General features: G+C 35.5%; 1 protein-coding gene across 4 annotated transcripts in view; it reads right to left on the reverse strand.

Annotated features, from left to right (window-relative positions):
* Window positions 1-2,745: 2,745 nt before the first annotated feature.
* Window positions 2,746-26,700, reverse strand: part of Gria4 (glutamate ionotropic receptor AMPA type subunit 4) — a 384,585-nt gene continuing 360,630 nt past the window's right edge. The window contains exons 15-17 of one of the 4 annotated variants that reach the window (XM_006983747.4): window positions 19,402-19,516; window positions 9,717-9,851; window positions 2,746-5,132 (exon numbers count right to left, since the gene is read on the reverse strand). In XM_006983747.4, the coding sequence (XP_006983809.1) occupies window positions 4,968-5,132; window positions 9,717-9,851; window positions 19,402-19,516 (415 nt within the window). In that variant the 3' untranslated portion in view covers window positions 2,746-4,967. Of the gene's footprint in view, window positions 5,133-9,603; window positions 9,852-12,516; window positions 12,632-19,401; window positions 19,517-26,700 lie in introns of all 4 variants that reach the window. The other 3 variants (XM_016002319.3, XM_006983746.4, XM_016002318.3) reach the window with 3 other exon arrangements.

The raw sequence follows: 26,700 nt of genomic DNA on the forward strand, positions 1-26,700 counted from the left end.
GAGGAATGCACTAAGTATTACACACCTAATTGTAACAGGAATCTTAAAAGTTCTTATTAATAAAAACAAGCCTGAGGCCAGTTATTGGGGTGAATGCTGGAAGATCAGAGAAGCAGAACAAGCCACAGCCTCACCTCGCCAGTTCCTCAGCTGGTCCTGTTTCCTCAGACTGGAAGCCTCTAAGTCTTCATCCAGAATAAATCTCAGCTCAACTGCTGCTTGAAGCCTGAAAGCTTAACCAGCCAAAATGCTTAACCAGCCAAATGCTTCTAGTTTCTGGTCTTCACCCCTTATATATCTTTCAGTTTTTGCCATTGCTCCCTGGGATTAAAGGCTCACTTCTTGGGATTAAAGGCGTGTGTCACCATGCCTGGCTGTTTCCAATGTGGCCTTGAACTCACAGAGATCCAGAGGGATTTCTACCTCTGTAATGCTAGGATTAAAGGTGTGAGTGCCACCATTTTCTAGCCTTTGTATCTAGTGGCTGTTCTGTCTCTGACCCCAGATAAGTTTATTAGGGTGCACAATATTTTGGAGAACACAATACCACCACACCTAATAGTGTAATAACTGGGGCCTGAGCATCCCTTCTCTCTTAAAAAACTCTTTTGCTTGGGGTTAGCAAAATAACGAGGTCTGGAGTTTAGTTCCCAGCACTTCCTGTGATTCTACATCTAGGGGATCTGTGATGCCCTCTTCTGGACATGTTGGGTGCTGCACTCACATAGACATGCCTTGCCATATGCATACTTAAATGCAGAAATAAAATCTTTAAAGAAGAAAGATAGCCTTTGGCCACTTGCGAAAATATTTTCCTTTACACAACCCCCTTCATTTTAGTGTTCCTCTGTCTTATCTTTCATTAATTTGTGAATTCTCTTCCACTTTCAAAGAAAATAAGATCAAAGCAAAACAAACGTGTGAATAAGTTTTTTCTTATTTCACAGATAGCAATTTAGTGTTTTCCTTTTATCTGAGATAAAATTTCTGTTTTTATCTCTTCTAATAACATCATAATCATTGCATAAAATATCTCTCTTGAAAAAGGCTCATTTGCTTAGGGAATATGTAAGTAAATCACCTATTCTATTTGCTTTTGATTTTACAAATAATAAGACTGCAGTTTTCACTACTGTCTGAGACCAAAACTCTTTTGTGCATGAAAACATGCCCTTTGGAACTATAATATAGAAACAAAAACAAAAACAGGCAAACAAACAAAAAAAACCCACAAAGCTATCAGTCCAGTTTGTCTCTCAGACTGTCCAAAGTATCACTTTTAGTTTGGGTTTTATTTCTGTTACTACTGTCTTGGCAATATAAGTTGGGGTATTCTGTTTTCTGAGAATAAAAATCTTGTGTGTTTTCATTGATTTTGACTTAATGTATAAGGTTGTGCTTAAGCACTGACAAATAAATATTGAACTACTACTGTGCCTTAGGAAACAAACTGAAAGGTTGTATATAGGTGGGAAAGCCAGGTGACACAGATAACACATGCAGGAATCAGAAATGAATACAATACTTTTGAAACTGGCATTTCCAATGAGTTATGGGGCTGACTGTAACAGCAAGGTTCTCTTTAGGTCTCCTCATGGTAGTCACTGCATATTGATTGCCTAGCTTATGGAGCACCTGAGAAGTTTTTGTCTGAAATATTGTTTCACTAAATGTCGATCTTTTGTGTTCAGTAACTGGGCTCTTACACTTTGTGGAATCAAATATTTTAAACTTAAAATTGTGTCTGAAGTATTATTGTGTGTATATGATGAGTTTGTATATGTGTGTGTGTGAGAGAGAGAGCGAGAGCGAGAGCGAGAGCAGGGGTGGGGGAGAGAGAGAGAGAGAGAGAGAGAGCATGCATGCATGCATGCCACAGTGCATGTATGAAGGCCAGAGGACAACTCTGAGGAGCCAGTTCTCTCTTGCTACCCTTATATAGATTGTCATCAGTCTTGCACGGCAAGCACCTTTACCCACTGAGCTTCCAGCCTTAATTTTCATATGTTTTAAAATCACATTTCTACATTTAATAACAATTCAGCTACTAAGACTCCAGAGCAGTTCCAAAATTATTCTTTTCTTTTTCCCAAAATTACTTTATACTGTAAAAAAATATGTCTTTAAAATAGCACAAATCCACTCCAAGCTTAAATGAAAGCTATTAAGTATATCTGAATACTAAGCTTACTCCTTGTTCTGAAGTGCTTAATATTCTAGTTAGGTAAATCGTGCTACAGAGTTACAGTTAAACAGGGCACCTGCCCACCTGATAAGAGAATGCCAAATTGCCTTGGGCAATAAGTACTCTTGTTACTGCCAGGACTACTTCTCTTCATAACATACTAAATAAAATTTTCTTTGTTTTTGCATAGTCTTTAAAAAAAGAAAAGAAAGGAAAAGCTGGGTATGGTGACACACACCTTTAATCCCAGCATTTGGGAGGCAGAGTTAGGTGGATTTCTATGAGTTTGAGGCCAGTCTGGTCTACAATGCAGGTTCCAGGACAGCCAAGGCAATGAAGAGAAACCCTATCTTGAAAAACCAAAAAGAGAAAATTTATTAAATATTTTATGTGTATTTCTTTTTAGCTATTTTCCTCAGTGGCATTGAAAATATCATGAGGTCAGCCAACCTTCAGTTTAATTTTAACCCATTCTATACCTAATTTATATCCCAGGGACTCTTAAGGAGAAAATAAGTTTTTCTGCATCAATTTAATTAAATCAATTCAATTAGTTCTTTCATTCAACAAATATTTATTAAGCACCTACAATATGCCAGGCACTGTGCTGGGTGCTGGGGATACACTGTGAACGAGATAGACACAGTCCCTGCCCTCAAGGAGCTGACAGTCTAGTAGTTTACAGACAAGTACATAGGCAATTACAATGCAGTATGATGAGTGCCGTGATGGGTAAGAACATTAAGAATGGCACGTAACTCAGCGTCATAGGCAGAGCTAGTGGATAATCATGGAAATCTTCCCAGTACAAATAAAATCGAGTGCTGAAGGATGAGTGACAGTTGGGCAAAGACAGAAGAGCTGCAGACTGAAGAAATGGGAGATGCAGTGTTCTGTGTGCTGTGGAGGTCCATTTGCTGGCTGAGAAAGTTGGGTAGGAGTAAGAGAAAAAGATATCAGGGCGGGCCCAGATTGTGAAAGGAATCATTTGCTCAGTAACAGAGAATTAACCTTTCTTGAGGGACACTGTGTACATGTGTTATATGAATTACATTGCAGTGATGCACAGTTATTAAATGAGAATTATAAGGGCTAAAGGGAAGGAAATCAATCTCCATATTTCTGCTAGAGCTTCCATGGTGTCACACCCTGTGCCCTCACCAGGCCACCTTGCTGCACAAGCTCTGTACGCAGGCACTGACAAAAGGCTCTTACCATCACCTCCTCCTGTGAAAACTCAACTCAACCTTCAAGGCCACACTTGAGGAATCATCCTAACTTGTGCTTTCTGCAAAGATTCCTCAGTCCGTGATTTTTATCTGTACCATTGAACTTATTCATCATTTCAAATGAAGCAGATTTTTTGAACCATAAGTGTTTTGTTTTCTTAAAAATAGACATGGTACAAATTTTTTCACAATTTCTGGGTAAAAATAAGCATTCAGCTTTCAGCTGTGGTCTACCCCAAACAATTATCAGTGCCTTCAAAGAATCCAAATGGAAGTATAGGAATGAGGTTGATAGTCCAAGAGACACTGAAGTCTATGCAGCAAAATAGAGTCAAGTAAAATTTCCACACAGGTGTATTGTTGTCAGAGCAGCTGCTCGCTCCCAGACTCAAAGTCTCCATCTTTGACAACTTGATCTATTAACAAATGAACCCAAGGTCTGTAAAGGAAGGGATCATAGTATGCGGACATAATGACAAACTACACTTTCTGACATGGCCTATCCCTTGACTTCTATATCTCTCATGGGGTCTTTGAATTTCTCAAATAACTTGCACAATCATAGGGAAAAGATTTAAGTTCTGTTGATAGATACTGTAAGAAAAACTCTTGTTTTATTCTTTGGGGTGGGTACAAAAACCACAATTTTGTACACAGAACAGGATTATAAATTATATTGATAACATGAGTGACCCGTAGTCTTTTTTTTAATTCTACATTGCGGATGGATGACTTCATGTCAACATTTTCTTCACTTTTTTCTTTTTGTTCCTGATAGACAAACACAATCTATGTACCAACTTGTGTGACAGAGTGAAGGTTACAGGAAACAAAGTGACCAACAACTTTTACATTAAAAAAAGTCTCTGAAGTTTGTTACAGTGATGACATTTATATCAATTATTGCAATGTATTGTTCCCTAAGATGGTTAGAAAAAAGAATTGTGTTGTCCTCTACCGGATTGACTTCAGTTAAAAAGCAAGCATGTTTCAGTATTGTTTTATTTCCAAAGTAACTGTAAATACTTTCTTTAAATTTTGTTGGTTGTTTTCACAGGATTTACATGTTAATTATTTCCTTATCACATTTTAGTGACTGCTTGTCTCAGCTGCAGATTATTCCATCGACTACAAGGATGTTCTGGAGACACAGGCTAGCAGGTCCCGTGACCTCTGTTAACTGTTGAATCCCTCGCTGTGGTGACCAAGGCCTTTCTGAGAAAGAACTTCACAGTTGAATGCTGTAACTGGCCAGTCTGATTAGTTTTAATTGCGCTCAAGTGAAATTTGTTGCTGTTAATACACCCATCCCAGACACCCCCCACCCACTCGCCCCCAAAAAACTAAATTGTGAGTTTTCCTGATATAAAATCCAAGTCTGAATATCCGTGCTGAACTCATGCACTGGTTCTGTCCGGCACTCAGAACATCCTTCCTGTTCTCAGCCAAAGGATGGGTTAATCCAAGACCCACGCTGGGCCTGTCCCTCCGGACTGCATTTCCATCAGTCACCAACACAGTTTAATTAAGGCACTCAATTATATTTTTGGTTTTTATGGTAGGTCCGATGCAATGACAGCCAATCCCGAACTTTGTCTAATTGCAGTTCCTGTGTGTACGGCCTTGGGGCAGTCGGGGGTCAGCACACGGCCGTTTTCTCCCACACTCCCAGTGATGGATAACCTGGCTTTGTTTCTTATGGCTTCAGAAAAAGTCAGCTGGGTTGCATGAAAAGGAAACAGAGAGGATGCTGGGTGTTATGATATTTCTGTTGCTGCAACAAAATGTGGCACATCAAACACCAAAATATCGATAATTAGACATCTGCATTTTTTTTCCTTGTGATTTTTGGTCATAGGCAAATTGCTTATACGGGAAAGGAAAGCTCAGACACAACAGGAGATGAATTAATCAGCCTAGAGTTTTAGGTCCTACATATTTAAAAGCTGTTTGTAAGATCATAAAATCTTTTTTTTTTTTTTTTTTAAGCAAATCTGGGTAGGAAGAACCTTTTCACTTATTGGTCTCTATACCGTAGTACTTCTAAAGAAGCTTCTCTTGCATTTGATGGACGTTCTATAAACCACAGTATTTTCTTGCTAGGTGTTTTCTTTCTGGTGCAAGGAATGGTTTCTTAAATCATGACAAACTGCTAAACCATAAACACACAAATTTCCTGTTTTCCTTGCACAGACCTATCCACACACTTTCATTCATTCACATGAGTTACAGACATGACTCAGAACAGCACGTTAGTGACACATAGTTCACTATATGCCTGTCAGGAATCAAGGCTCACTTGTAAGATTTATGCTTTAAGGAGATGCCTTGAAAGTAGGCATATTTGACAATGCACAGAATGGAACGGGGTCTTCTGGACCTGAAGGAAGGGTGGCCAGTCTCTAAACACTCATTGAATCTTTATTTCCTGACTTCTCTGGTAGCAGAAGATAACACTATGTAGAGGAGAAGCCAGCTCTGTGATCATGTAAATCTGACTACTGTTTACTGTTTACTGCCTCCAAATCCTTCCTAGCAAATAAATCCCAGTGTTAATAAGAGGAAAATATGGTAAAAGCGATGTCCCTACTTCTTTGCAACTCATAATGTATTTGTTTATTGAGAACTCAATTTTATCTAATTCCTTAAGAAACTGCATTCTAGTGTTTGATATGCTCTGGAAATTAAATATTTGGCTGATTTTATATTAATGAAATTCATTATTTTATTAAAAGCTGTTTGGAGTAAAAATGCTTGAAATCATTCACCCTAATGACAACAAAAAGTTGAACTCAAATTGTGTGTATTGACTTAACTATGATTAAAATAAAAGGTGAATCTAACAGTAGTCAAAATGACTGAAGTAAAAACTGAATGTATATTTTCATAATACTGACTTAGGGTGTGACTTTATAGAAACATTAATAGCGTTTGAATTTAGAATAATTTGGCATATACTGAATATAAGTTGTATAAAATAAAATAATAAGGAAACATACTGTACATTTTTAAAAATTGTACAGAAACTGAAATTCAGTATACTAGCAAGGAAGCTAGAAGTGGAAGCATAAAAACATGTGAATGAGCTGGACATGGTGGCACACTCCTGTAGTCCCAGCACTCAGGAGGCAGAGGCAGACAGATCTCCGAGTTCAAGGCCAGCCTGGACTACAGAGTGAGTTCCAGGACAGCCAGGGCTACACAGAGAAACCCAGTCTCAACAAAACCAAACAAAAACAAAAAACCACCTAACAAACAAACAAACACGTAAGGAACCGTCCTTCAAGGCCCCCATTGGCCATGCCAGTCTCAACTGGGAACTCAGAAGTGGTGGATTGAACTGCAAGGAATCTTACTTTGACAAGGAAGACTTGTGAGACTCTTAGAGAGTAAGTACTTTGGTATGGTTATAACTAAAAACCCACCAACAGACCAGCATTGTTTGCATCAAGAAAATGTAACAAAAACATTTTATTTATGAAATATAAGCCAGGATTTAGGATTAGAGTTTCTACAAAACTTTCTAATGTAATTTTTCCTTTGATGGTTGAGTGTTTTTAGTGGATTTAAAAAATAAGAACCCGTTAGTAGATATCTAGCTGTTTGGAACACAGTAGCTTTTAGAGGAAATATTTTGGAGCTTGGATTGAATTAATTCAGATGGTAAAGAAAATAGGACACAAGACTGTGAGTTCAAACAAGCCAGTGTGTGTGTGTGTGTGTGTGTGTGTGTGTGTGTGTGTGTGTGTGTGTGTGTGTGTGTATCTGTGTGTGTGTGTGTGTGTGTGTGTGTGTGTGTGTGTGTGTGTGTCCACAGAGCTTTTTAGAAAAGGGTATCAGAACCTCTGAAGCTGGGGTAATAGGTATCTGTGAGCCATCTGATGTAGGCACTGGGAACTGAGTGTTGGTACTGCATTAGAGCCCTCCAAACATCTGTGCATTGCTCTGGCCCCTAGCCACATTTCTAAGTAGATCTTCTATGTATTAACTTTCCAGAGTTTGATTTTGGAGATTCTGGATGGTATCTAAATTAACAACCATTAATTATAGTCAGTAGAGTCCCATCTTTCTTTCTTTTTTTCTTTTTTTTTTTCAAGACAGAGTCTCTGTCCATAGTCAAACCTAGCCTAAAATTTGCAGATTCCACTTGTCTCAGTGTTTCAAATGCTAGGATTCTAGCCATGACTGGCCATGTCAGTCTCTACAAAGTTTTTAAAAGAGAAAAAAAAATAATTTTGACAGTAAAATAAAAATTGTTTACTCTCAAGTCTTTGCTGCAGGTACAAATTATTTTTGTTTACTCTAAATACTACCGTTTTCAAAGTAAAAAATTACCTGACTATGAACACTTTGTCTATGTTTAAAATATATTTTTTAAATGGTCAAATTTAGCCTTAAAGGTGATAACATATGATTAACTTCAATGACAGGCTTCAACTAAAACACATTATGATGTAAAAATTCTATGTACCTAACCTGGTACAATTAACAATTTACCACTCTTTTGTAATAAATGACATTCATTGGTATTTCTTTATAAAATTTTGAATATTGCTTCTCTATCTTGGATTTATCAAATGATTGGAATGAACAAGAAACTCAGTTTTAGTAACACAAAAAATAGGATGCATTATGAAATTGATATCAGAATTCATTCCAAATAACACAGGTCAGATCATTTTCTTCCATTTGGGAAATCTCTCTTCAGCTCAGTAAAAATTAAGATAAAAGCATTGTCTTAATGGCCATCAACCTTGACACAGTCTCAATTTATTTCTGTGAATTTTCAAATAATTTCTCCCAAATTTCCTAATGATATCAGAAGAAGTGCTCATTGTGCTTTTATTAGAGTGAACTGAGGGCTTAGTTTTATATTTTTCAGAAAACTGAGGGCCAACCAGCTGGAGCTGTCACTGTCTAAGTGTGTTTGACCATAGGTTTCTAGAAGGCAGGAGAAGCTGCTAAGTCTTCATCACGGGTGGCTTCTTTCTTTCCTTTCAGAAAGTAGCACACACTTCAGAAGTTTCTTTTGACAATAAATATCAAATCAACCACATTTTCTGCCACAACCTCAAATGTACATATTACTAAACTGTATATTTTTGTCTTGACTTTCAGCTGTCTCAAGTCCTGGCTGTCTCTTGAGGGCTCAAAAACTCATTTATCATGTAATTAAAACAAATAGCTGGTTCACTAGGCTACTATATGTAATTTTAGAAAATGGTTTTGTTATAATTCTTTGTTTTGTAGCCTGACTTTAGAAGAGCAATACTAAATTCATTAAGGTCTTATTTTAAAACCACCTTTGATCATTAGAGGAAAGAAGTGGATGTTTAGATTCTGAAAAAGTTAACTTTCATCTGTACTTCCCTGAATGCATATCATTTTTACTGTGACATGAGGGGAGTGTATAAATGTGACTGGTGTGGCTTTTTAAAAAGGAACCAAAGTGGAAAAATGAGAAAAATGCATAAAAACTGACTGCAATGTTTCATATATATATATATCCAACACCTTGGATGGAGAAGTGCTGGGCTGTCTAGAATGCCTTAGTAATAAGTAACCTTGTATAAGTTGAATCTCATTTAATAAAGGTGTATCATAGCCCTACTGGGCTGGCTTGAGGACTACTGTTAGATGAACAAACAATAGAGATTAATGCTTTTAAATATAGAAAGATGACTGGCAAATGGAATACATGTTAGATTAGGAGCTAAAATTCATGCAGTCCTTACTATGTGGTGGTTCCTTTATATGTATTATTTCTTTAGAAAACAATGTAACCTTATCAAAACCAGGCAACTCCCTAGGTTTTTGATCAATTAAAGTATGTTTTACTCTTATTTTCTTAGCATTTATGAGTTGTCATAGAAATTTGGCTTGTCTATGTTTAGGAAAGCTTGGATATAATTTAAAATTCCCCTGATTTTGGGGAAATCATACTGTTTACATCATTTTGTGGAACAATTCTAATTTTTCATATTTCTGGTCAATTCAATGCAGATATCTATTAGCAACATAAAGTTTCAAACAGAACATCTGCAGCCAACAAAAACGGAATCACTGTGCACTGAAAATGTCAAAAATAGAAAGCTCTAATCAGAAGCAAGCAATACCACCACAGACAGGCCACAACACTGCGTTCACAGGATGCATCCCCCACTCACTGGCGTAGGCCCTAAGTCCTACCCCTAAATTTTAATACTTTCGGTTCCATATACGTTGTAACCTTCTCTATAGGTTGCTAAATTGTGGGTATTCTGCGAGGAGGTTGGGTTAAAAGTCTGTGCACTCTTTGCCACCTTCATTCTCTTCGCCTCTGCCCTGGACTTGTAACAGAACTCTATCAAAGCCACCAGCATCGCCAAGCCCAAGCCGCCAACCAGAATGTAGAAGACGCCGGCTACATTGCTCAGGCTCAAGGCACTCGTCTTGTCCTAGGGAGGATAAAGACACTTCAGTTAACTGTGGGAATGTCACACCCAAAAGGTAAAAGAACACATAAAGTCCAAGTAGCCAAGTAAATGCTTAGTTTAACTGGGGAATATTTACAGGTATAAGTCACTGATGTAGGTTTATAAATGTAAACATAAAGCTTATAGCTCTTGGGAGAAGAAAATTATAATTACCAAAAAAATTATATATAATTACACCCAATGAAATTCAAACATTTTATCATTACTAAATATATAATGAAAACCACTATACTTAACCATATGTAAGCATTCATATATTTACATAGGGAGGCAGAAGAGGGCTTATTTAGACTTTGAAAATGTCATGCTCAGAATATTGGGAAGAAAATCTTTCGACTTTACATCCTTTATAACACAATTTTTAATGTTTATATTTCTTTTGGATAGTTATCATTACACCATTTCCTAATTATAGAACTAAGGGTCTTTAAGTTACCAGTGTCACACTGTATTCATCATTAACTTGTCAAGTATGTGTAAATAATAAAGTATTACAGCATGCATCATTTATTCTTCCAGTATGTCCATAGGGAAAACCTCATGAGCAATATTAATTTTGAATTTTATATGCTACTTAGCAATAGTATATGTAATATAATATTGTGTATATAATATACAATAAATATATATTATTTAGCAATATGCATAATTTTAGATAATTTTAAAATTTAAATTTAATTTATTGTTTCTTTGAGACAGGATCTTATGTAGCCTAGGTTGGCTCACTATGGAGCTCAGGGTAGCTTGACGCTTGATCCTGCTGTCTCTGCCTCTGATGTTTTGGGATTACAAATTTATATCACTACTTCTGGCTTTTTGAAGATAATTTTCAATAAAATATATTCAGACTGAGAAGCAAATGATTTATGTATGGTCTGATTTATGATTACTTTTACTGATTGAAAATTATAATGTTTAATAGTAAATATTTTAGTCATAATATTATTCAGAGCCTCACTATATGTATTACTTTATTTTTAGACCTGGGAATAGTCAAGCAGATGATTGGAAGATATTAAAATTGTAACAATAACTAAAAAATGCCATAAACTGTTAATATGTTTATAATATATTTTGCAATAGCACTATTGCAAAAAAATTTAGGAAGACACTCTGAAAGGTGTTCTATGGCCACCCTCTGTCCCATAATACCTTGCATGCAAAATCTGGTTCAAGTTCTTTAGTAGTTATGTTAGAAGAGTATTTAATTCAAGTGATACATTTATATATTTATCTCTCTCTTTATATATGTATTTGTCTGCTTGGTCATGTTATTTTAAGGTAACATGGTGCTAAATATGTGTGTTTATCTTTCTTTACAGCAGGACACAATGTAAAAGTTTCATTATATGGCCAAGCTTGTCTCACTCCACTCTGTTTCTAAGGCAGATGAAAATGATTAACTGTGTGTAAGGTTTGAAAAGTGCCCTGTTAACCTGATTTTGTTTCCTAAAATTAATAGAAACTCTTCAAATGTTAGTCACTTGTTTCAATGTCCTAGGTTAAACACCAACTCGTTTTCTTTCTAGAATGTGATATAGAAAAATCTCAAGAAAAGGTTTAAAAAAATCTTCAAATATGACTTAGGAGCAATCATACACACATACACATGCTCCCGAGCAATGGGGTTTAAAGGCATGTGCCGCTGTTCCCCAGCCTCTCTTAAGTATATTTTATTAGTATGTGCAGGTGTGCTGAATCACTAATGAACTTGATCTTTTTTTCAATTAGAATAAACATGTAAGTTTGTACTCCCCAAACTCAGCCTCTATGTTTCTGTAAATAATTCGCAAGCAGGGATGGGAGAGGAGGTCGGTAGCTAAGAGCACTGTCTGTTTTCCATAGGATGTGGGTTCGGTTCCAGCACCCACATGGCAGCTCACAACTGTCTGTAACTCTAGTTCCAGGGTATCCACTGCTATGTTTTGGCCTCTGAGAATGCAGGAACATACATGCAAGCAAAATACCCATACACATAAAATAGAAATAAATAAATCTTTAAAAATGAATTCAAGAGCAAAAGATCTTAGAACTTATGGATATGTACTGTTAACACTGATTTTTGAAATAATTTCTATTGAGATAATGGATCTGGAAGTTCTTCTTATTGATCTGTCAAGCCAGAAATGTGACAAGCCTCTTTGAACTAAAGCAGAATGCTTGACAGTGTGGTGACATGACCCTGAATTTTGTTTAACATATTTACCTTATTTTTTTTTATGAATAACTGCTGATCAATTTTTCATTTCCTGTTTTGAGAACCAACTTTTAAAATACACATTTCATGGTCTCTTTATCAAAAACCTAACTGACAAAAATTAATGGTAAATAAGTTTGAGACTCATATAGATAATTCTGTTGTTATATATATATATATATATATATATATATAATACTTCATATATAAGAGGTAATCTTAGTTTATTTTAAATCTTTACTACTAGGGAGCAGTTTATTATCTATGGACAGTCTCTGTGGATGAAATTTATGGCATTAATTTTTAATTTAGGCAATGGCTAGATGGACAGAAAAGTTCAATGTTTAAGGATTCATAAGCTTTGGACAATTGCTCCCAGTTACTGTTTGTTTTATACACAAGAAGAGGCCCCAAACTGCAATGACTGACCTTGCTTCCCGAGTCCTTGGGTCCACATTCACCTTTATCGTACCACCATTTGTTTTTCAGCTTGTCTAAGACGCCTGCCTCACTGAGTTTCAAAACGGCAAGGTTTACAGGAGTTCTTCACGTGGAAAATAACATAAATAACATTATATATGTTATTTTATGTTATTCAAGTAAAACTACATTAGAATCGCATGGCAAAGTGACGGAGCAAAGGCCACAGTAGGCTGTATGTCTTGAACTGTAGGCCCAGGTTTAGAATCAGACATAAAACTGGGGCCTGCTCCATCGCTTTATGTAACAGGCACATACTGCTAGGGAGGATTTTTAAATAAAAATATATGCAATTACTGTGAATACAAAACTATTGGCCTGGTTGGGCTTCACAAACAGTTGTAATTTCCCCCACACATGTGGCAAGCGACTGGAACCTAGAAACATCTTACTTTTCTCCTTCATAGTGAATAGAGATGACATCAAGTTAAGTAGAAGCTACAGCCATACACTATGATTTAGCTAGTGAGTCTTACTTACTTCCTAAGAATATGTGTATGGTATCTGTCAATAAATTGACTCCATAGTAAGTTCATACAAGGAGAATACTGTCTCCAGTATTGTTGACCAAGGGACATTTTAGGTGTGAAAGGTCTTCACAAGATAAATATGCAAATTACTATTTTAAAGTATAAGCCTATACTTGCATTTTCCTTCTGAATTGAAGCATTGAGCCTAAATGACATCACTATAAGCAATCATCTGCCTTGAGTCTACTATATTAACATAATTAAAGTATATAATTAAGTGACTACAATTTAAAATTATTACAAATAAATTAATATTTTATAACAGATTTGTCTGCCATCTTTGATTCATTCAATGTTAAATGTTATGTAGAATGTCTCAGAGAGGAAGACTTTACTCAACATTGGTAGTTGAAAACACTCTAAGGATTCTGCTAGTTTTTCCTTCTCATGAGGAAGGAGGAAAGCAAAGAGAATGAGTGGACAATAGTAATTCTTGGGGTCTTGTCTTGATAAGTATTAGTGGACTGGTGGTTTTTGCTTCCTTTTGCTGGAAATGGTCTGAGTTCCTCTGGACATCTTTAAAGTTGTCACTCTTATTTTGTCTTACCGTACTGGTATCCTGTGCTTTACTTCTGAGAAATGCTAAACACATTTGACGAAACTTAGCATGCATTTACTTCCTTACCAAGAAATTAATTCCATTTATTCAGTATAAAACTGGGCAATGCATTGATATGCATGATGGTGGTAGCTGTCCTAGTTAGTATTTTGTCATCTTGACACATCTGGGAAGGGGAACCTTAACTGAGAAAATCTGCCTCCATCAGATTGCCTTTAGGCAAATTTGCAGGGCATTTGATTGAATGGTAATTGATGGGTCCAGTCTACTATAGATAGTGCCACCCTGGACAGGTGGTCCTGGGTTGTATAAAAAAGCAGACTGAGCAAGCCAGGAGATGCAAACCCTCCGTGGCCTCTGCTTCAGTTCCTGCCTCTGAGTTCCTGTCTTGGTTTCCTTTCATGGAGGATTGTGATTTAGGAGATTTAAAGATAAATGAAACTTTTTTCTTCCAAGGTGTATTTGGTCATGGTCTTTATTATAGCACTAGAAACTGAACAATTACTGTGAATAAGAAACTATTGAAAATACTTTATATCTTTATTCCTGTTACTCCCATTTAATAAATGAATATTCTAAGACAGAGAGATTTTAACTTAGCAGTTATATAGCAGGCCATTATCCAAACTTGGATTTGTAATAGTCTAGCTTCATAGCTTTTGCATTTAAAAATATAGTAAAGACTCAGAAACTAGATTTCTAGTTCATTAAAATTTCTTGTTAGGAGTTATAATAAAAACAATTTCCCCCTAATGTTAGTTCATTTTGTTCATATAGAGTCTGAATACAAATGCATGTCTTTAAATTGGTGTTATTAGCTGGGCAGTTGGGCAGTGGTGGTATACACCTTTAATCCTAGCACTCGGGAGGCAGAGGCAGGCAGATCTCTGTGAGTTGGAGGTCAGCCTAGTCTACAGAGTGAGATCCAGGATAGGCACCAAAACTACACAGAGAAACCCTGTATCGAAAAACAAAACAAAACAAACAAACAAACAAAAAAAGATTTTACTATAATGTAGGTTTATTATTCCACTGAAGAAATAATCTGTATTTTCCATGATCCTGAAGGTTTAGCTGCTTTGTGGTTAAAAATCTACAATAATTTAACCATCTATTAAAAGATTTGTTTGAGTATAGGCTTATTTGGGGTGCTAAAATAAGATCAATTGATCTAGACATTATTGTCAATAAAGCTCCATTTCTATACACAGCAAGGCTCCCCATATCCGAATTCACTCCTCTGAACTCCTTGATAATAAAGGTGTGCAACTCATCTATCTTCCTGAAGCAGTACTTACCGTAATAAGAGCTGATTCAGACTAGGTGACTTATAAAGCTGCCACAATTTAATTATTTGGAGTCAAGAGCAAGCTTTCTTCTTGGAATTGATACTATAAAGGATTTTTGTGTATTGAAATTTGTGTTACCTGGGAGATTCTTTAGTGTGTGGGGTTAAGCAATTCTCCTGCCTCAGTCTCACCATAATTGGTATTATAAAGTTTAGGCCTTCAGGTTAACTTTCCAAAGCCTAAACAAACCCAATACATGATAGGCAATTTATATTAGACTACAATGCCTTTTCTGAATGGGTTGGACTGAGAAGTGTTTGGATATTAAAAAAACAGATGAGGGATATGAAAATATTATATTTCAACTTTCTTCTAGAAGAGAAAGTTAATGGTGATATTTGTGGATTATCACTTATCACTTATTACATGTCCTTTGCTTCTTCATGTACGGTTCCCCTCTATTCCCTTTCTCTTTCCCTCACCTCTTTGTATCTTCTGCTACCCACCCCAATAGCTTGGTTTTAGAGGGTGAGAGTACACTGGCAATCCAGATATGAGATATTTGTTATTTACTGTACTTAATATTCAACCAGAAGAAGTGCACACATTAAACAAAGACTATGATACTTGATGAGCCCTTTCAAAGAAATGTGTATCTAGTGGTTTCTTGTCTATTACAGTTTTTCTGTTTCTGAATAATTTTTTTCTATGCTAGTATCTTAGTCTTGTGTTCATTTTCATGATTTTAGTATCAAGGAATAAGTGGTTTATAAGGATAAAATTTATTAAAGTCAGGAATCCCAAATGTCAAATCAGAACCCAGGAATTATGTGCTGGATTATAATTTTAGGGAATACATAATTTAAGGATTACACCTACTAAGTGATTTTTATGAACATTCACATCTATGTGTATGGTTATATGTATATTTAGGAGAATAAGGGACAAAAACCAGAAAAGATGTTTATTATGTAGCTGTTATTAGTACTATGATGCTAGGTATAGGCATTGGCAAAATCTCAAAGTCAAGACTTTTAAAACCTCATACATATATTGGCTTGTACTTAAACTAAGCCACAGTAGAATAATCAAAGGGAAAATATATTTTACACATTGTAATTCGTATTTTCATTGGCTTCTTGTCAATGAATGTAGGTTTGTTATTTCACTCACAAGGATGGGCATACATTTTTATGATGACTAAAAATAATTTTAAAGTAATATTAGCATTAGGAAAGGATTTTCAAACAAATTATTTTGCTTGAATATGATTTCTCATCTGCTGTTTTTCCTGGAAGATGAAAAATCCTTTCTTTCATAACTCTTGTTGCATTTTTATGGCCAAAGATTATGTTGGAAATGATTGTCAGATATTGATTTCTGCATAGCCATAGTCCATGACAGCAAAGGTGCAGCAGGGCCTCTGAGTGGTTCTGCTATTGATTGTCTTAAATTGTGAGTGCTTTGAGGGAAAAGAGTGAGAAATGTCTCTTTTTCTATCCAGGTGCTGACATACTGTTCAATAAAACCAGAAGTGTAATATTTGCCAGCTGAATGGAAGCTAGGGATCTGAATTATCCCATACTCCATCCAATTATAATCTTGCAAATGGCAGGTAAATCAATTGTTTCCTCATAGGAATGTTTTCATGTGTGGTACAGGCTTTGGTTATGACCCCTAAAACATCAAAATCAAATAAGCCAATTTTTGGATGGCTTGTGTGGAGATCTCTGTAGATTTGTCTTTCATGTCTGCAGTTTATACCCTTAACCAAGGCTTTAGAGCCTGCTGTCTTCTTCCATTCAGCACTTTTACTCCTTATTTTACCTCTTTTGAGGAAGATCAAGCAGAATGGTAGAGGAAAAGTAAGTTTAAAAAGATCATTAATCATCTGAAGATGATACAAGGTGACTTTTAAAGGAATAAGCACTTGGTGGTAATTTCTCTGACCTAAATTACCTCAGGGCATTAAATATCTCTTACCATTAACCATGGTAAATATCTCTTACCTTCATGCTAAGACATTATTAACTTTGAGACTTCAATAACCTTATTCTCTTGGTGACAAGCCTTTCATGTATATGGAAACTAAGCTCCTAAGGGAAAACAGAATATACTATAATTTCACTTTAAGTGAGCATTTTATGTTAAATTTTAAAATATTTTGCAAAGTTCTCTGTCAAGACTTAAAATAATGGTTTAAAACACAATTTTCTCATTCTTATTTGTGAAAACTGTGATAATATTCACTGAAAGAACAGATGTTTGCTTTTAGGAATAATAAAATTAGATATATACTTATTCTAAGACCACAAATTCTTACTCAGGTCTGTGATGTACCAGTTTCTTGAACTCAAGATGTGTAACACTGACCAAATTGTTGAATTTCTTGTTTAATTAAGTCATAATGATTTTTGTTGTGTAGATTTTCCCAACATGCACAGATTTGTATTTTGCTTATTTTTCTCTGAATAATCTTTCTTGTACCCTAAAATAGGTCTGATATTTATATTTGTAAAAAATTAATCCATAAAACATTGTTATATTTTTAAACATTTGTGATTATAAAGTCCTCAAACAGAAAATTTCTGACTCTATAACATATACATCTTAAGTTTTCTAGTACTAGTATAGTACATTTTCTGACATTTCTAGTTTTCATACAGGAATACTTTTGTCTCCATACATAAATATATTTATGTGTTTATGAGAAAATTCTAGGGAAGTTGGAGTCCAAAATATAAAATGAATTTACTTATTACACTTTAATCTAATGCTGTAATATAAATGTGGTTTGCTCCCCCTAAACTCATTTGAGGCTTAATCCCTCAATGTGATTGCATTGAGGTGGCAGGTCCTTTAAGAGGTCTGTGTGGTCATAGGCCCATTAATGGCTTAATGTTTTTGTTAAGAGACTTATGTTACTTTTCTTGAGACTAGATTAGGCTTTGAGGGGTTGCATTGATTCTCAGAAAAGCTGACTGTCACTAAGAGAGCAGCCCTGAGTTCTCCTTGTTCTCTTCTCTGCTATCTGGTCTCCCTTGGGTTAGTTCTCACCTCCTCAGTCTCTCATTCTTTTAACCCATCCTCTGCCACATGATGCCTTCTGTTGTTATGAAGTATTCAGAGCCCCTGTCCATGATGTTTAGACTGTGCTTTCTTTATCAATTATTTAGGATCAGAAACACTGATAACATCAGAGAGGATTAAGGGAATTGGTGCCTGGAATCATGGCAAAATATTTGTTCTTCCTTCTACAATAGGAAATATAGGAAAATATTAATGAACTCAGTTTGAGAAACTTTTTAGATTAAGATTGGGGGGTCTTAACAGCAGATATCTCATCAGGTACAGAACACAGAATCCTATTGAAGTTTAGGTGGTACAATGAGAAAATGTATAGTTCAGTCAGGAACCTAAAAATAAACAGGATTTCTTTTCCTGTTTTTTTGTTTTGTTTTTCGAGACAGGGTTTCTCTGTGTACCTTTGTGCCTTTCCTGGAACTCACTCTGTAGCTCAAGTTGGCTTCAAACTCACAGAGATCCTCCTGGCTCTGCCTCCCAGAGTGCTGGGATTAAATGTGTGCGCCACCACCGCCCGGCTCTTTTCTTTTTGTTAAGAGGTGGGAGGAGGAAGCATTCTTGTTTTTACTAGATTAAGTAAAATCTATGCTTTTAGAGGTATAATTTAAAGTTTTACCTGTGTTTTTAGGGAAAGAATTTCCCTAAATTCCTCAGTCAGAATTTCCTATCTAGGCTATTGCACTTTGTCTATAAGCACTTATATATATAGATATTATCCTGGGTCACTAGTTAGAATATCTCCTAATCATGTGTTTTCTTATTTTTTGAAGAAATTAATTAGAAATGAGAAAAATGATGATGCAGAAATTATGGTATGTGTGATGTGAAGACAAAGATGAGTTAGTATTGCTTTGTAGTCTTATTGTTTCCTGATTCATCCATTAGTAGAAAGCAAAACAATTATGTAAACCAAATAATTGTATTGTTGCATTGTAATGCTTTGTCTGGAGAAAGCTATTTGTTTGGAACGCTACACAAATCAAGGTGGAGTCAGGTTATTGATGTTAATTGGAAATTTGGTAGAAGTCTGGCCAATCATGAATGCAGAAAACAAGTCAGCTTTACCCTTTCTCCTCTCTTTTCTCAACACTACACCACTCTTTCAGAAACTTCCTGTTTTCCAAAACCAGCTCCACAGGATCCTGTTCCTTAAAGCCAGAGCTTCTCACATCTATTGTCATTGGAGTTGTGAGCATGTCACCAAATTAATAACAGTTGCAAATATTTTTGTTTTGACAGTAATTGCATACTTGAGCTTGTAAAGGTGTTTGAGTAACAGTCTGTCTATGGGCAGGTATACCGTAAGTCTCCCAGCAGATGCACCCATTACTTGACATACTGTTTACCCGCTCTTGGTGACATTGAGGCTAACCTTGGAGTCACCTCCCCCGCTGCCACATTCTCCTTTGTCGTACCACCATTTGTTTTTCAATTTGTCCAAGAGGCCTTGTTCATTCAGTTTTAAAACTGCGAGGTTAACAGCATTTCTTGAAACGATAAAACATATTTTGTAAGAAACTGCAGAGCTGTTAAGATGTTAGAAGGAATGAGGACTTAGCTCTCGTGTAAGCTTCCCCGGAAGGACGCTAAATAAACCTCTCATTTTGCTATCTGGCAGCTCCTTACGCAATAGTCCAAATGGAATGCAACTGCAACTCATTCAAGTGCATTCAACCTGCAGTACTTGTGCTGCACATTGGCTCAGTTTGGTTATTGTCTGATAACTGATTACATTGATTTTTTTTTGCAAAACTATAGTAAACTTATATTTACTAGTAATAGTGAAATAATTACACTTTGGGTTTCTTTGCTCCTAAGAATGTCAATAACCCAAAAGAGACTGAAATAAAGATTCATTCCCTGAAGGAAAACAAAATATCATTAAAAAACAACAACAAAAACACTACAAACCAGCTACTAATCTGGTACTCAGTTCCTGTTCATAAAGTATATGGCTTGATTATTATTCCCTTTATTATTTGTGGGGGTTATTAATTCAGTGCTTTGAATTCTCTCAAATTTGCAGATTTCCAGGTCCTTTGAGTTTCATGAAGCTAGGTTGGAGACAGTAACAGCTTTTAGGGATGATCTCATATCAATTTTATGTTTGTTCTTAGGCATTGGATGCAATTTAGAAATGAGAATCACAAATCCATTTTGATTGTTTAAATTTGCAGTCGAACCCCAGAACATCATAATGCATTTTACAAGAACCATTCTAGATGAGATTTTGTCTACTTCTGTTGTCTCTGTGGAGAAATAGCAGCAGTGTATTCTATTCTAAATGTTCTCAAAGAGCCTTAAAAAGGGTCATAAGCTTTTGCCTTCCACGTGTTTGGTTTCTCTTGCTTTCATGGTACAATTTGTAAATGACCCATTGACTCTTTCAAGAGGACTTCTCAGCATTTAATGAGAATTTTGTTAAATTTTGGGAGTGCCTTAATCTACTCTAGAAATGTAGATACAAATAATCTGTTTGTGCTGTTTGGGAAGCATTAAGTTTGGTGATTTCTTAAAGCCAAATGAATTACCAGTCAAATAAAACAAACATATACATGGTCAGCATGATTTAACAGTAAAATATTTAGCTGCCTAACAACAGGTTTTGGCTATTTTAACACTAAACTGTCTATTCATGTGTTTATTCTCTTAAAATGTGTTCCTGATATTTCAAGTAAATGACTGTTTTTCATTTTTGGAGAGGATAAACCACTTGGAAAGTATATACTTTTTCCTGGGGAAACTATGCTTGAGTTCAAGAGTGAGACTTCTATTTCTTAAATGCTAATTAAATAATTAGCTCCTCCTACATTCAGAAGCAAGTGCTGCATTAGTGGACTAAAATTAGTCAATTTTATCATCAATAGGACCAAGTTAAAATGCATGTATGCATGCATACACAATCAGTGAAGATAAGGAATGTCTAATTAAAAAAAATCTCTTGTGAAGAAAAAGTCACTTAAATTTGTTTAGGCTTTCAAAAAATAAGTCCCACAAAAATAAGCAAGTTTGACTTCAGTGAATGAAAAATATTAAAGTCTCCTATTTAGAAATTCTTCTTATAATATGCTTTAGCTTTGAACATTCATATTAGCTTGAATTTTTAAAAATGAAGTAGTATCCAAGTTATTTCATATGTTGGTTCATATATTCTTTTGATTCAAAGTAAAAACATTTCATGAGAGGGTTATTTAACAGAGTTATTAGTCATACCCAAAGACAGTTTCACAGCACAATAGAAAATAAAGAATCAAACAAAAAAGCAAAGTAAAGAAATGAATAAAGAAAATAAATCTGTGTGTTGAGAAGATTGTTTGGAATCAAGTTCTTTGCAAAATTATTCTCAGATATTGTCTTTCTCATACCGACAAATAGGCCATGTAAAAACAATTTAGTTTCACACTGCTATCCATACAGATAAACATATATCTATATTTGATTGATAAGATATATACACTTGACCAATAGTTAAACAACTTCTCAGTTCACAATTAATCCACACACTTCTCTTGTAGAAGCTTGGGGTCCCTTGGTAAAGTCTGCTTAAACCATTATGTATACAATTTACTTTTTAAAAATAATACAGTGTAGAAGGCCGAAAAGAGCTGTACTGTTTAGAGATTGTATTCAGTATGCCAAATTTTTTTCCATGTTAATTCATGACTATGTGACAAAAGAAGTTACTTTCTTATGGAATAGATTTGTGTTGTCTCAAGGCCTCCTGGGATTGCTTTTTAAACTGCAGTGTAAAACACATGCATGTGCATGGATTTGAATCTGTTCTGTCTTAAGAAATGAATTACTTTTTATATAGTAGTACTAATAACAATCATCAGATGACTTAAAATATGTAACATTCCTTCACTAATTTTACTAGAACAGTTAAAAAGTACTTTTTATTTAGTTGACGTGATAAAGGAACCCCTAAGGAAAGATGGTAACCATAGCTACAGAGGTCATAACACGTCAGGTTAGTCAGGAACAGAGAAAGCAAATCCCTGCTGCTGAGTATTTTATTACTGCTCTGGAAACTCATTTCTACATTTCAGATATTGTCTTCAAAGCCAATATCAGAAACACTTATTGATTGCCAGGGATATTCTTGCCTAGTTAACCATCAAGGAAGCTATGATAGCTGCTGTGCGGAACAGACAGAGGAGAGTGGACATTGTGGACTGTGTCTTGCATTAGTTATTCCTTTTGTATTAAATGCATTTTAGAGTCAAAAGAAAACAAATGCTTTTCTTTAAAAAAAGGTGGTGGTGGTGGTGGTGGAAAAATAACTTTTGGCCACACTATTGCCAAATGTAAGAGCTTCATCTGGGACCCCAGGTTTGTAAGTGATGGATTTTGTGGGCTCAGAGAGGACCCAGGTAATTATTCACTTATTTGCCCTGCATTTTATGCCTCATGAGAAGTTTAAGAAAGAACAGTTCTCCAATGACCTTTCTCTAGCAGTGAGTACTACCGTAGAGAATTCCAGGACTTCTGGAGAGTTCTGAGGGTTTTTATTCCTGGAACTACTCCTCCAATATGAGATTTTGAAAATCCACCACATTTTCAATAATTTTCAGACTCCAATAATTCCTAACAAATCTTTTTGTTCTTTTTTGAAGAGACACATAAAACCAAGTGCAGAATAGGGGCTAAGAAATGGAAATGTTTGCACTTCCTCATTTTGGGGAGTCTAATGAAAGTAAGCCTTTTCTAGTGCAAGGTACGTTTATCCCAGGGTGAGACATTCTTCCTGTGTCTCCACAAATGACTTCTCATTAACTTCTATTGATTTGGATATGCATGCTCTTGTAGTCACTGCATGCTTCATGCCTTATTCTTATTTCTAATCCATTTATCTTGCAGTGTAATTATTTTTCAATAATTTCTTTACTCTGGCTGATATGAACTCAGTCCCATTTCACTTAACAAAACAAACATTTCCTTATTTTCTAAGATGCCATACTCTGACCACCTGACAAAGTCTTTTGTCCTAACTAATGTAAGATAGTACTACTACTTTATCATCCTGATGTGAAAGGACCCCTTTATTATATACACATGTAGAACACCTCTCCTTCGCTTAAAGCCTCTGCTGTCTTCTCTGAAGAGTTTTCTTTATATTATATCCTGATGCAATTTAAGTACCTGGCATTATAGTGCCTACAATATTTACATAAATGAGTTTTTGCAAAGACGCCAACAAATCCTAACATATTTTTTTCAAAAACCATCAAAATTGTGTGAACTAGTAAGAAATTATATGAAAGATATAATTTCTTTAGAACCAGAAAAAGGAATTTTAAGCAATTTCTAACAGAAAATGCAAAGCACAGAAAAGTAATTCAACTTTACTTGGCACTAACTAACCTGGTGAATTAAAATTATGCAAGTTTATTTTTTTATTTATATTGAAAGACAAAAATAAAGTTGATGCTCAGTATAGTCAGCAATGTAATAATATGGACATTTTAACACTCTTATGATAGAATTAAAAGCTAGAAAGAAATGAATTGTTTTTTTTATTAAGAACTTTAAGATGATTGCCTTTGGGGAAACAATCCTATGAAATCAGACAATATGTTAGCAGAATACCTTATAACAAATCCAATAGTATTTTTATATGTCAAAAGATAGAAAATACAATTCATAAATTAAAGAATTAAGTTGATTTTTGGCCCATATCTCTTACAGAAGCTTGATTTAAATATCAGAAGCACTTATTATGTATAGATTCACATGCTTAGATCTAACCCTACTCTACCAAATTCTTCTAGATTAATATAACTGCATTCTATACAGCTGCATAAATTGAAAATATTAATAATCCATGTGACTTTGTTTTATATCCATTAAAATCAATATGTAAATCAATAGGTAAAATAGTATATAGCTTAATGCCAAAAAGAAAAACTAAATAGATCTGTAGGTTCATTGTTATCTCACTGTGAAAATAAGCTATCCATATTTTCAATGCTACCAAAAACTGTTTGAAAATACAACAAATTACTCTATAGGTAAAGCAATTTTAAAATTATTTTAATTACATCTTGCTCTCTATGCTTCCCTTCTCATTTAAAATTCTCTGCAATGGGACTTACTACTAAAATCCAAGCAACTAAAACTAATAAACAAAAATAAACCCTCTCAAGTATTTTCTATGATTCAATGAATTGTCAACTTGATACACCCTAGAGTCACCCAGGCAGACAGCCTCAGCAGAGATTGTCTTAGTCAGGTTGGCCTTTCGACATGTCTTGATTAATGTGGGAAAACAGAGACTGAAAATGGGTGGCACCATTCCTGGGTTTGGGGCCTTGTATTGTACAAGAATAAAGAAAGCTAGCGGAGCAAGCATATATTCATTTCTCTCTGACCTTTATGGTAGGTGTGATGTCAGGATTTCCTTTGAGTTCCCTTGCTCTTAGAAACTCTCTGGGAGCTCACTCCACAACTTGACTTCCCTAATGTGTTGAACTATAACCTGAAATTGTGAACTAAAGGAAACCTTGTCCCCTGTAAGTTGCTCTTTGTCATTTTATCACAACCACAGAAATGAAACTAGCACAGACATATAGAACTGTTGTGTTCAAACCAAACTTTCTCTACTACTTTGTACCAACTCTAATCTAATCTAAAGAAGCTAAATCTCAGAGCTATTGTCAAGCAGCTCAGGAAACGTTGGCTGGCCTGAAGTATGCCATTGTTTTTGGTGCAGTTGGTTTTGTCTCTTGAGCCAGGGGCTGGAGGCCACTTGGTTTAGATGGTATATAGGAGACTAAGTGTAAATCAATTCTTAGGGAGACCTTCAAATTCTATGCTTCAACAAAGCCCCAGAGAGCTGAACAAATGAATAGTTACTGCACTAGCTTCCAGCAACATGTTTTGGTGTTTGTTCTTTGGAATGTGCACATCCAATTCTTATTGGAGAAGTAAGTCTAAAGGAGGTTAGTCTTCAAGGATCATTGTGGTTACTATGAAGCTGTCTGCTAGGCATTTAGAGCTTTAGGTATGGATTGTGACATGAAATGTTCAATTTCTCTCTGTCTCTGTCTGCTGTCTGTCTCTCTGTCTGTCTGTCTGTCTGTCTGTCTCTCTCTCTCTCTCTCTCTCTCTCTGTGTGTGTGTGTGTGTATGTGTGTGTGTATGTGTGAGTTCAGGTGTGGATGCCTGTTCATGTAGAGCCTAGAGGAGACCATTGGGTGTTTTCTTCTATAACCTGGTTCCTTATTCCCTTAGACAGCATCAGTCACTAAGCCTGGATCTAGGCTGGCTCCAGCAAGCCCTAGTGATTTTCCTGTGCCCGGCCTCCAACAGTACTGAGGTTAGAGATGACCATGCCCATTTTTAGAACAAATAAATAAATAAATAAATAAATAAATAAATAAATAAATAAATAAATAAATAAGTTCTAGGGATTTGATTTCAGGTCCTGTGCTTGAAAAGTAAACTCCCTTAGACCATAAATTATGTTAATGTTGAGTATTTTAAGGTTAATCTTCACCACTGTTTCATGGAGTTTAGTTTCATAATGTCAATTTTGGATCATCAATTATAATTTGTTACCTACATTCAATCATGGGTCTCTTCTATGATTTGATGAAAGCTGGATGTTTTATCAATAACATGAACAAACACACACACATTAACTGGAACATGATTACAGGTGGTTCCTAAACTTTGGAAAGTTAGTGATGCACATAGACTCAAATTTCTGCTGTAGACTCTAGCAACAGCTGTTTTAAAAGCAAATGTGACTTCTTTTGTGCATGCCTATTAGAGCCAGAAGATACAAAACCAAATTGATACCATGCTGGCTACACAATTTCATTAGAGAAGTTTTGAGTCTGTCATTTGTTTGTAAGTGATATCCTGGGTTCTACATCAATTTGTGATCATTAAGTAAACATATCATAAAAGAGATTTTAAAAATAACTACATGATACATTGATGGGAAAATTGTCAAAGATACTTTCAGTTATATTTAAATAAATTGAGAAAATATCAAGGAATCCATCTTATATATATAATTTAAATTTATAGTAGATTAAATATAAAATTTCATTTTATAGTAGATCTCCTTTGAGGCTTTAAATAATCTATGGTGTTCCTCTTCTCTGCCTCACTGTTTCTGCTGCTTGCAAGTGTTACAAAAGGTAGCTTTGGATGAGACCACAACAGCTGGATTGTAAGATGTTTTATGTTTTCCAGGAATAGAACTTGCTTTTCAAGCTGAGGTCATTATAGTCTAAAGTACAGTTCAGAAAACTGAAAACTGGTTGCTGTCAGTCACTGCATGGGGGATGCTTTACAACATGGTGCAATGCATGCCTAAGCCTTGCTGTGATGAGTACAAGCTGTGAAAACTCTGCTCTGTTCTGTACTATGGATTCTTTTACCTTCTAGATCCTGTTCCTTATTCTTACTAATATAATTTCTATTCCATGAACCACAGGCCATGTTTCCTTTTATATATTTGCCTGCTTCCTAAGAACTTTCAAGGACAGCTTTAAGGACTTAGAATCTTGAGAATTTTTGGGGTCAACATGTGGGCTAGAGGTTATCTTCCTTTCTCACCTCACAGATGTGATCACGGAGGCCTAATGACAGTTAGGTGACTTGTCCAGCAAAGCCCCACTGGCTGGGAGTCATCTGCTCTCTGTTCCAGTGCTCTTTC

This window comes from Peromyscus maniculatus, chromosome 7, assembly GCF_049852395.1.
Source record: "Peromyscus maniculatus bairdii isolate BWxNUB_F1_BW_parent chromosome 7, HU_Pman_BW_mat_3.1, whole genome shotgun sequence".
Taxonomy (NCBI): Eukaryota; Metazoa; Chordata; class Mammalia; order Rodentia; family Cricetidae; genus Peromyscus; species Peromyscus maniculatus.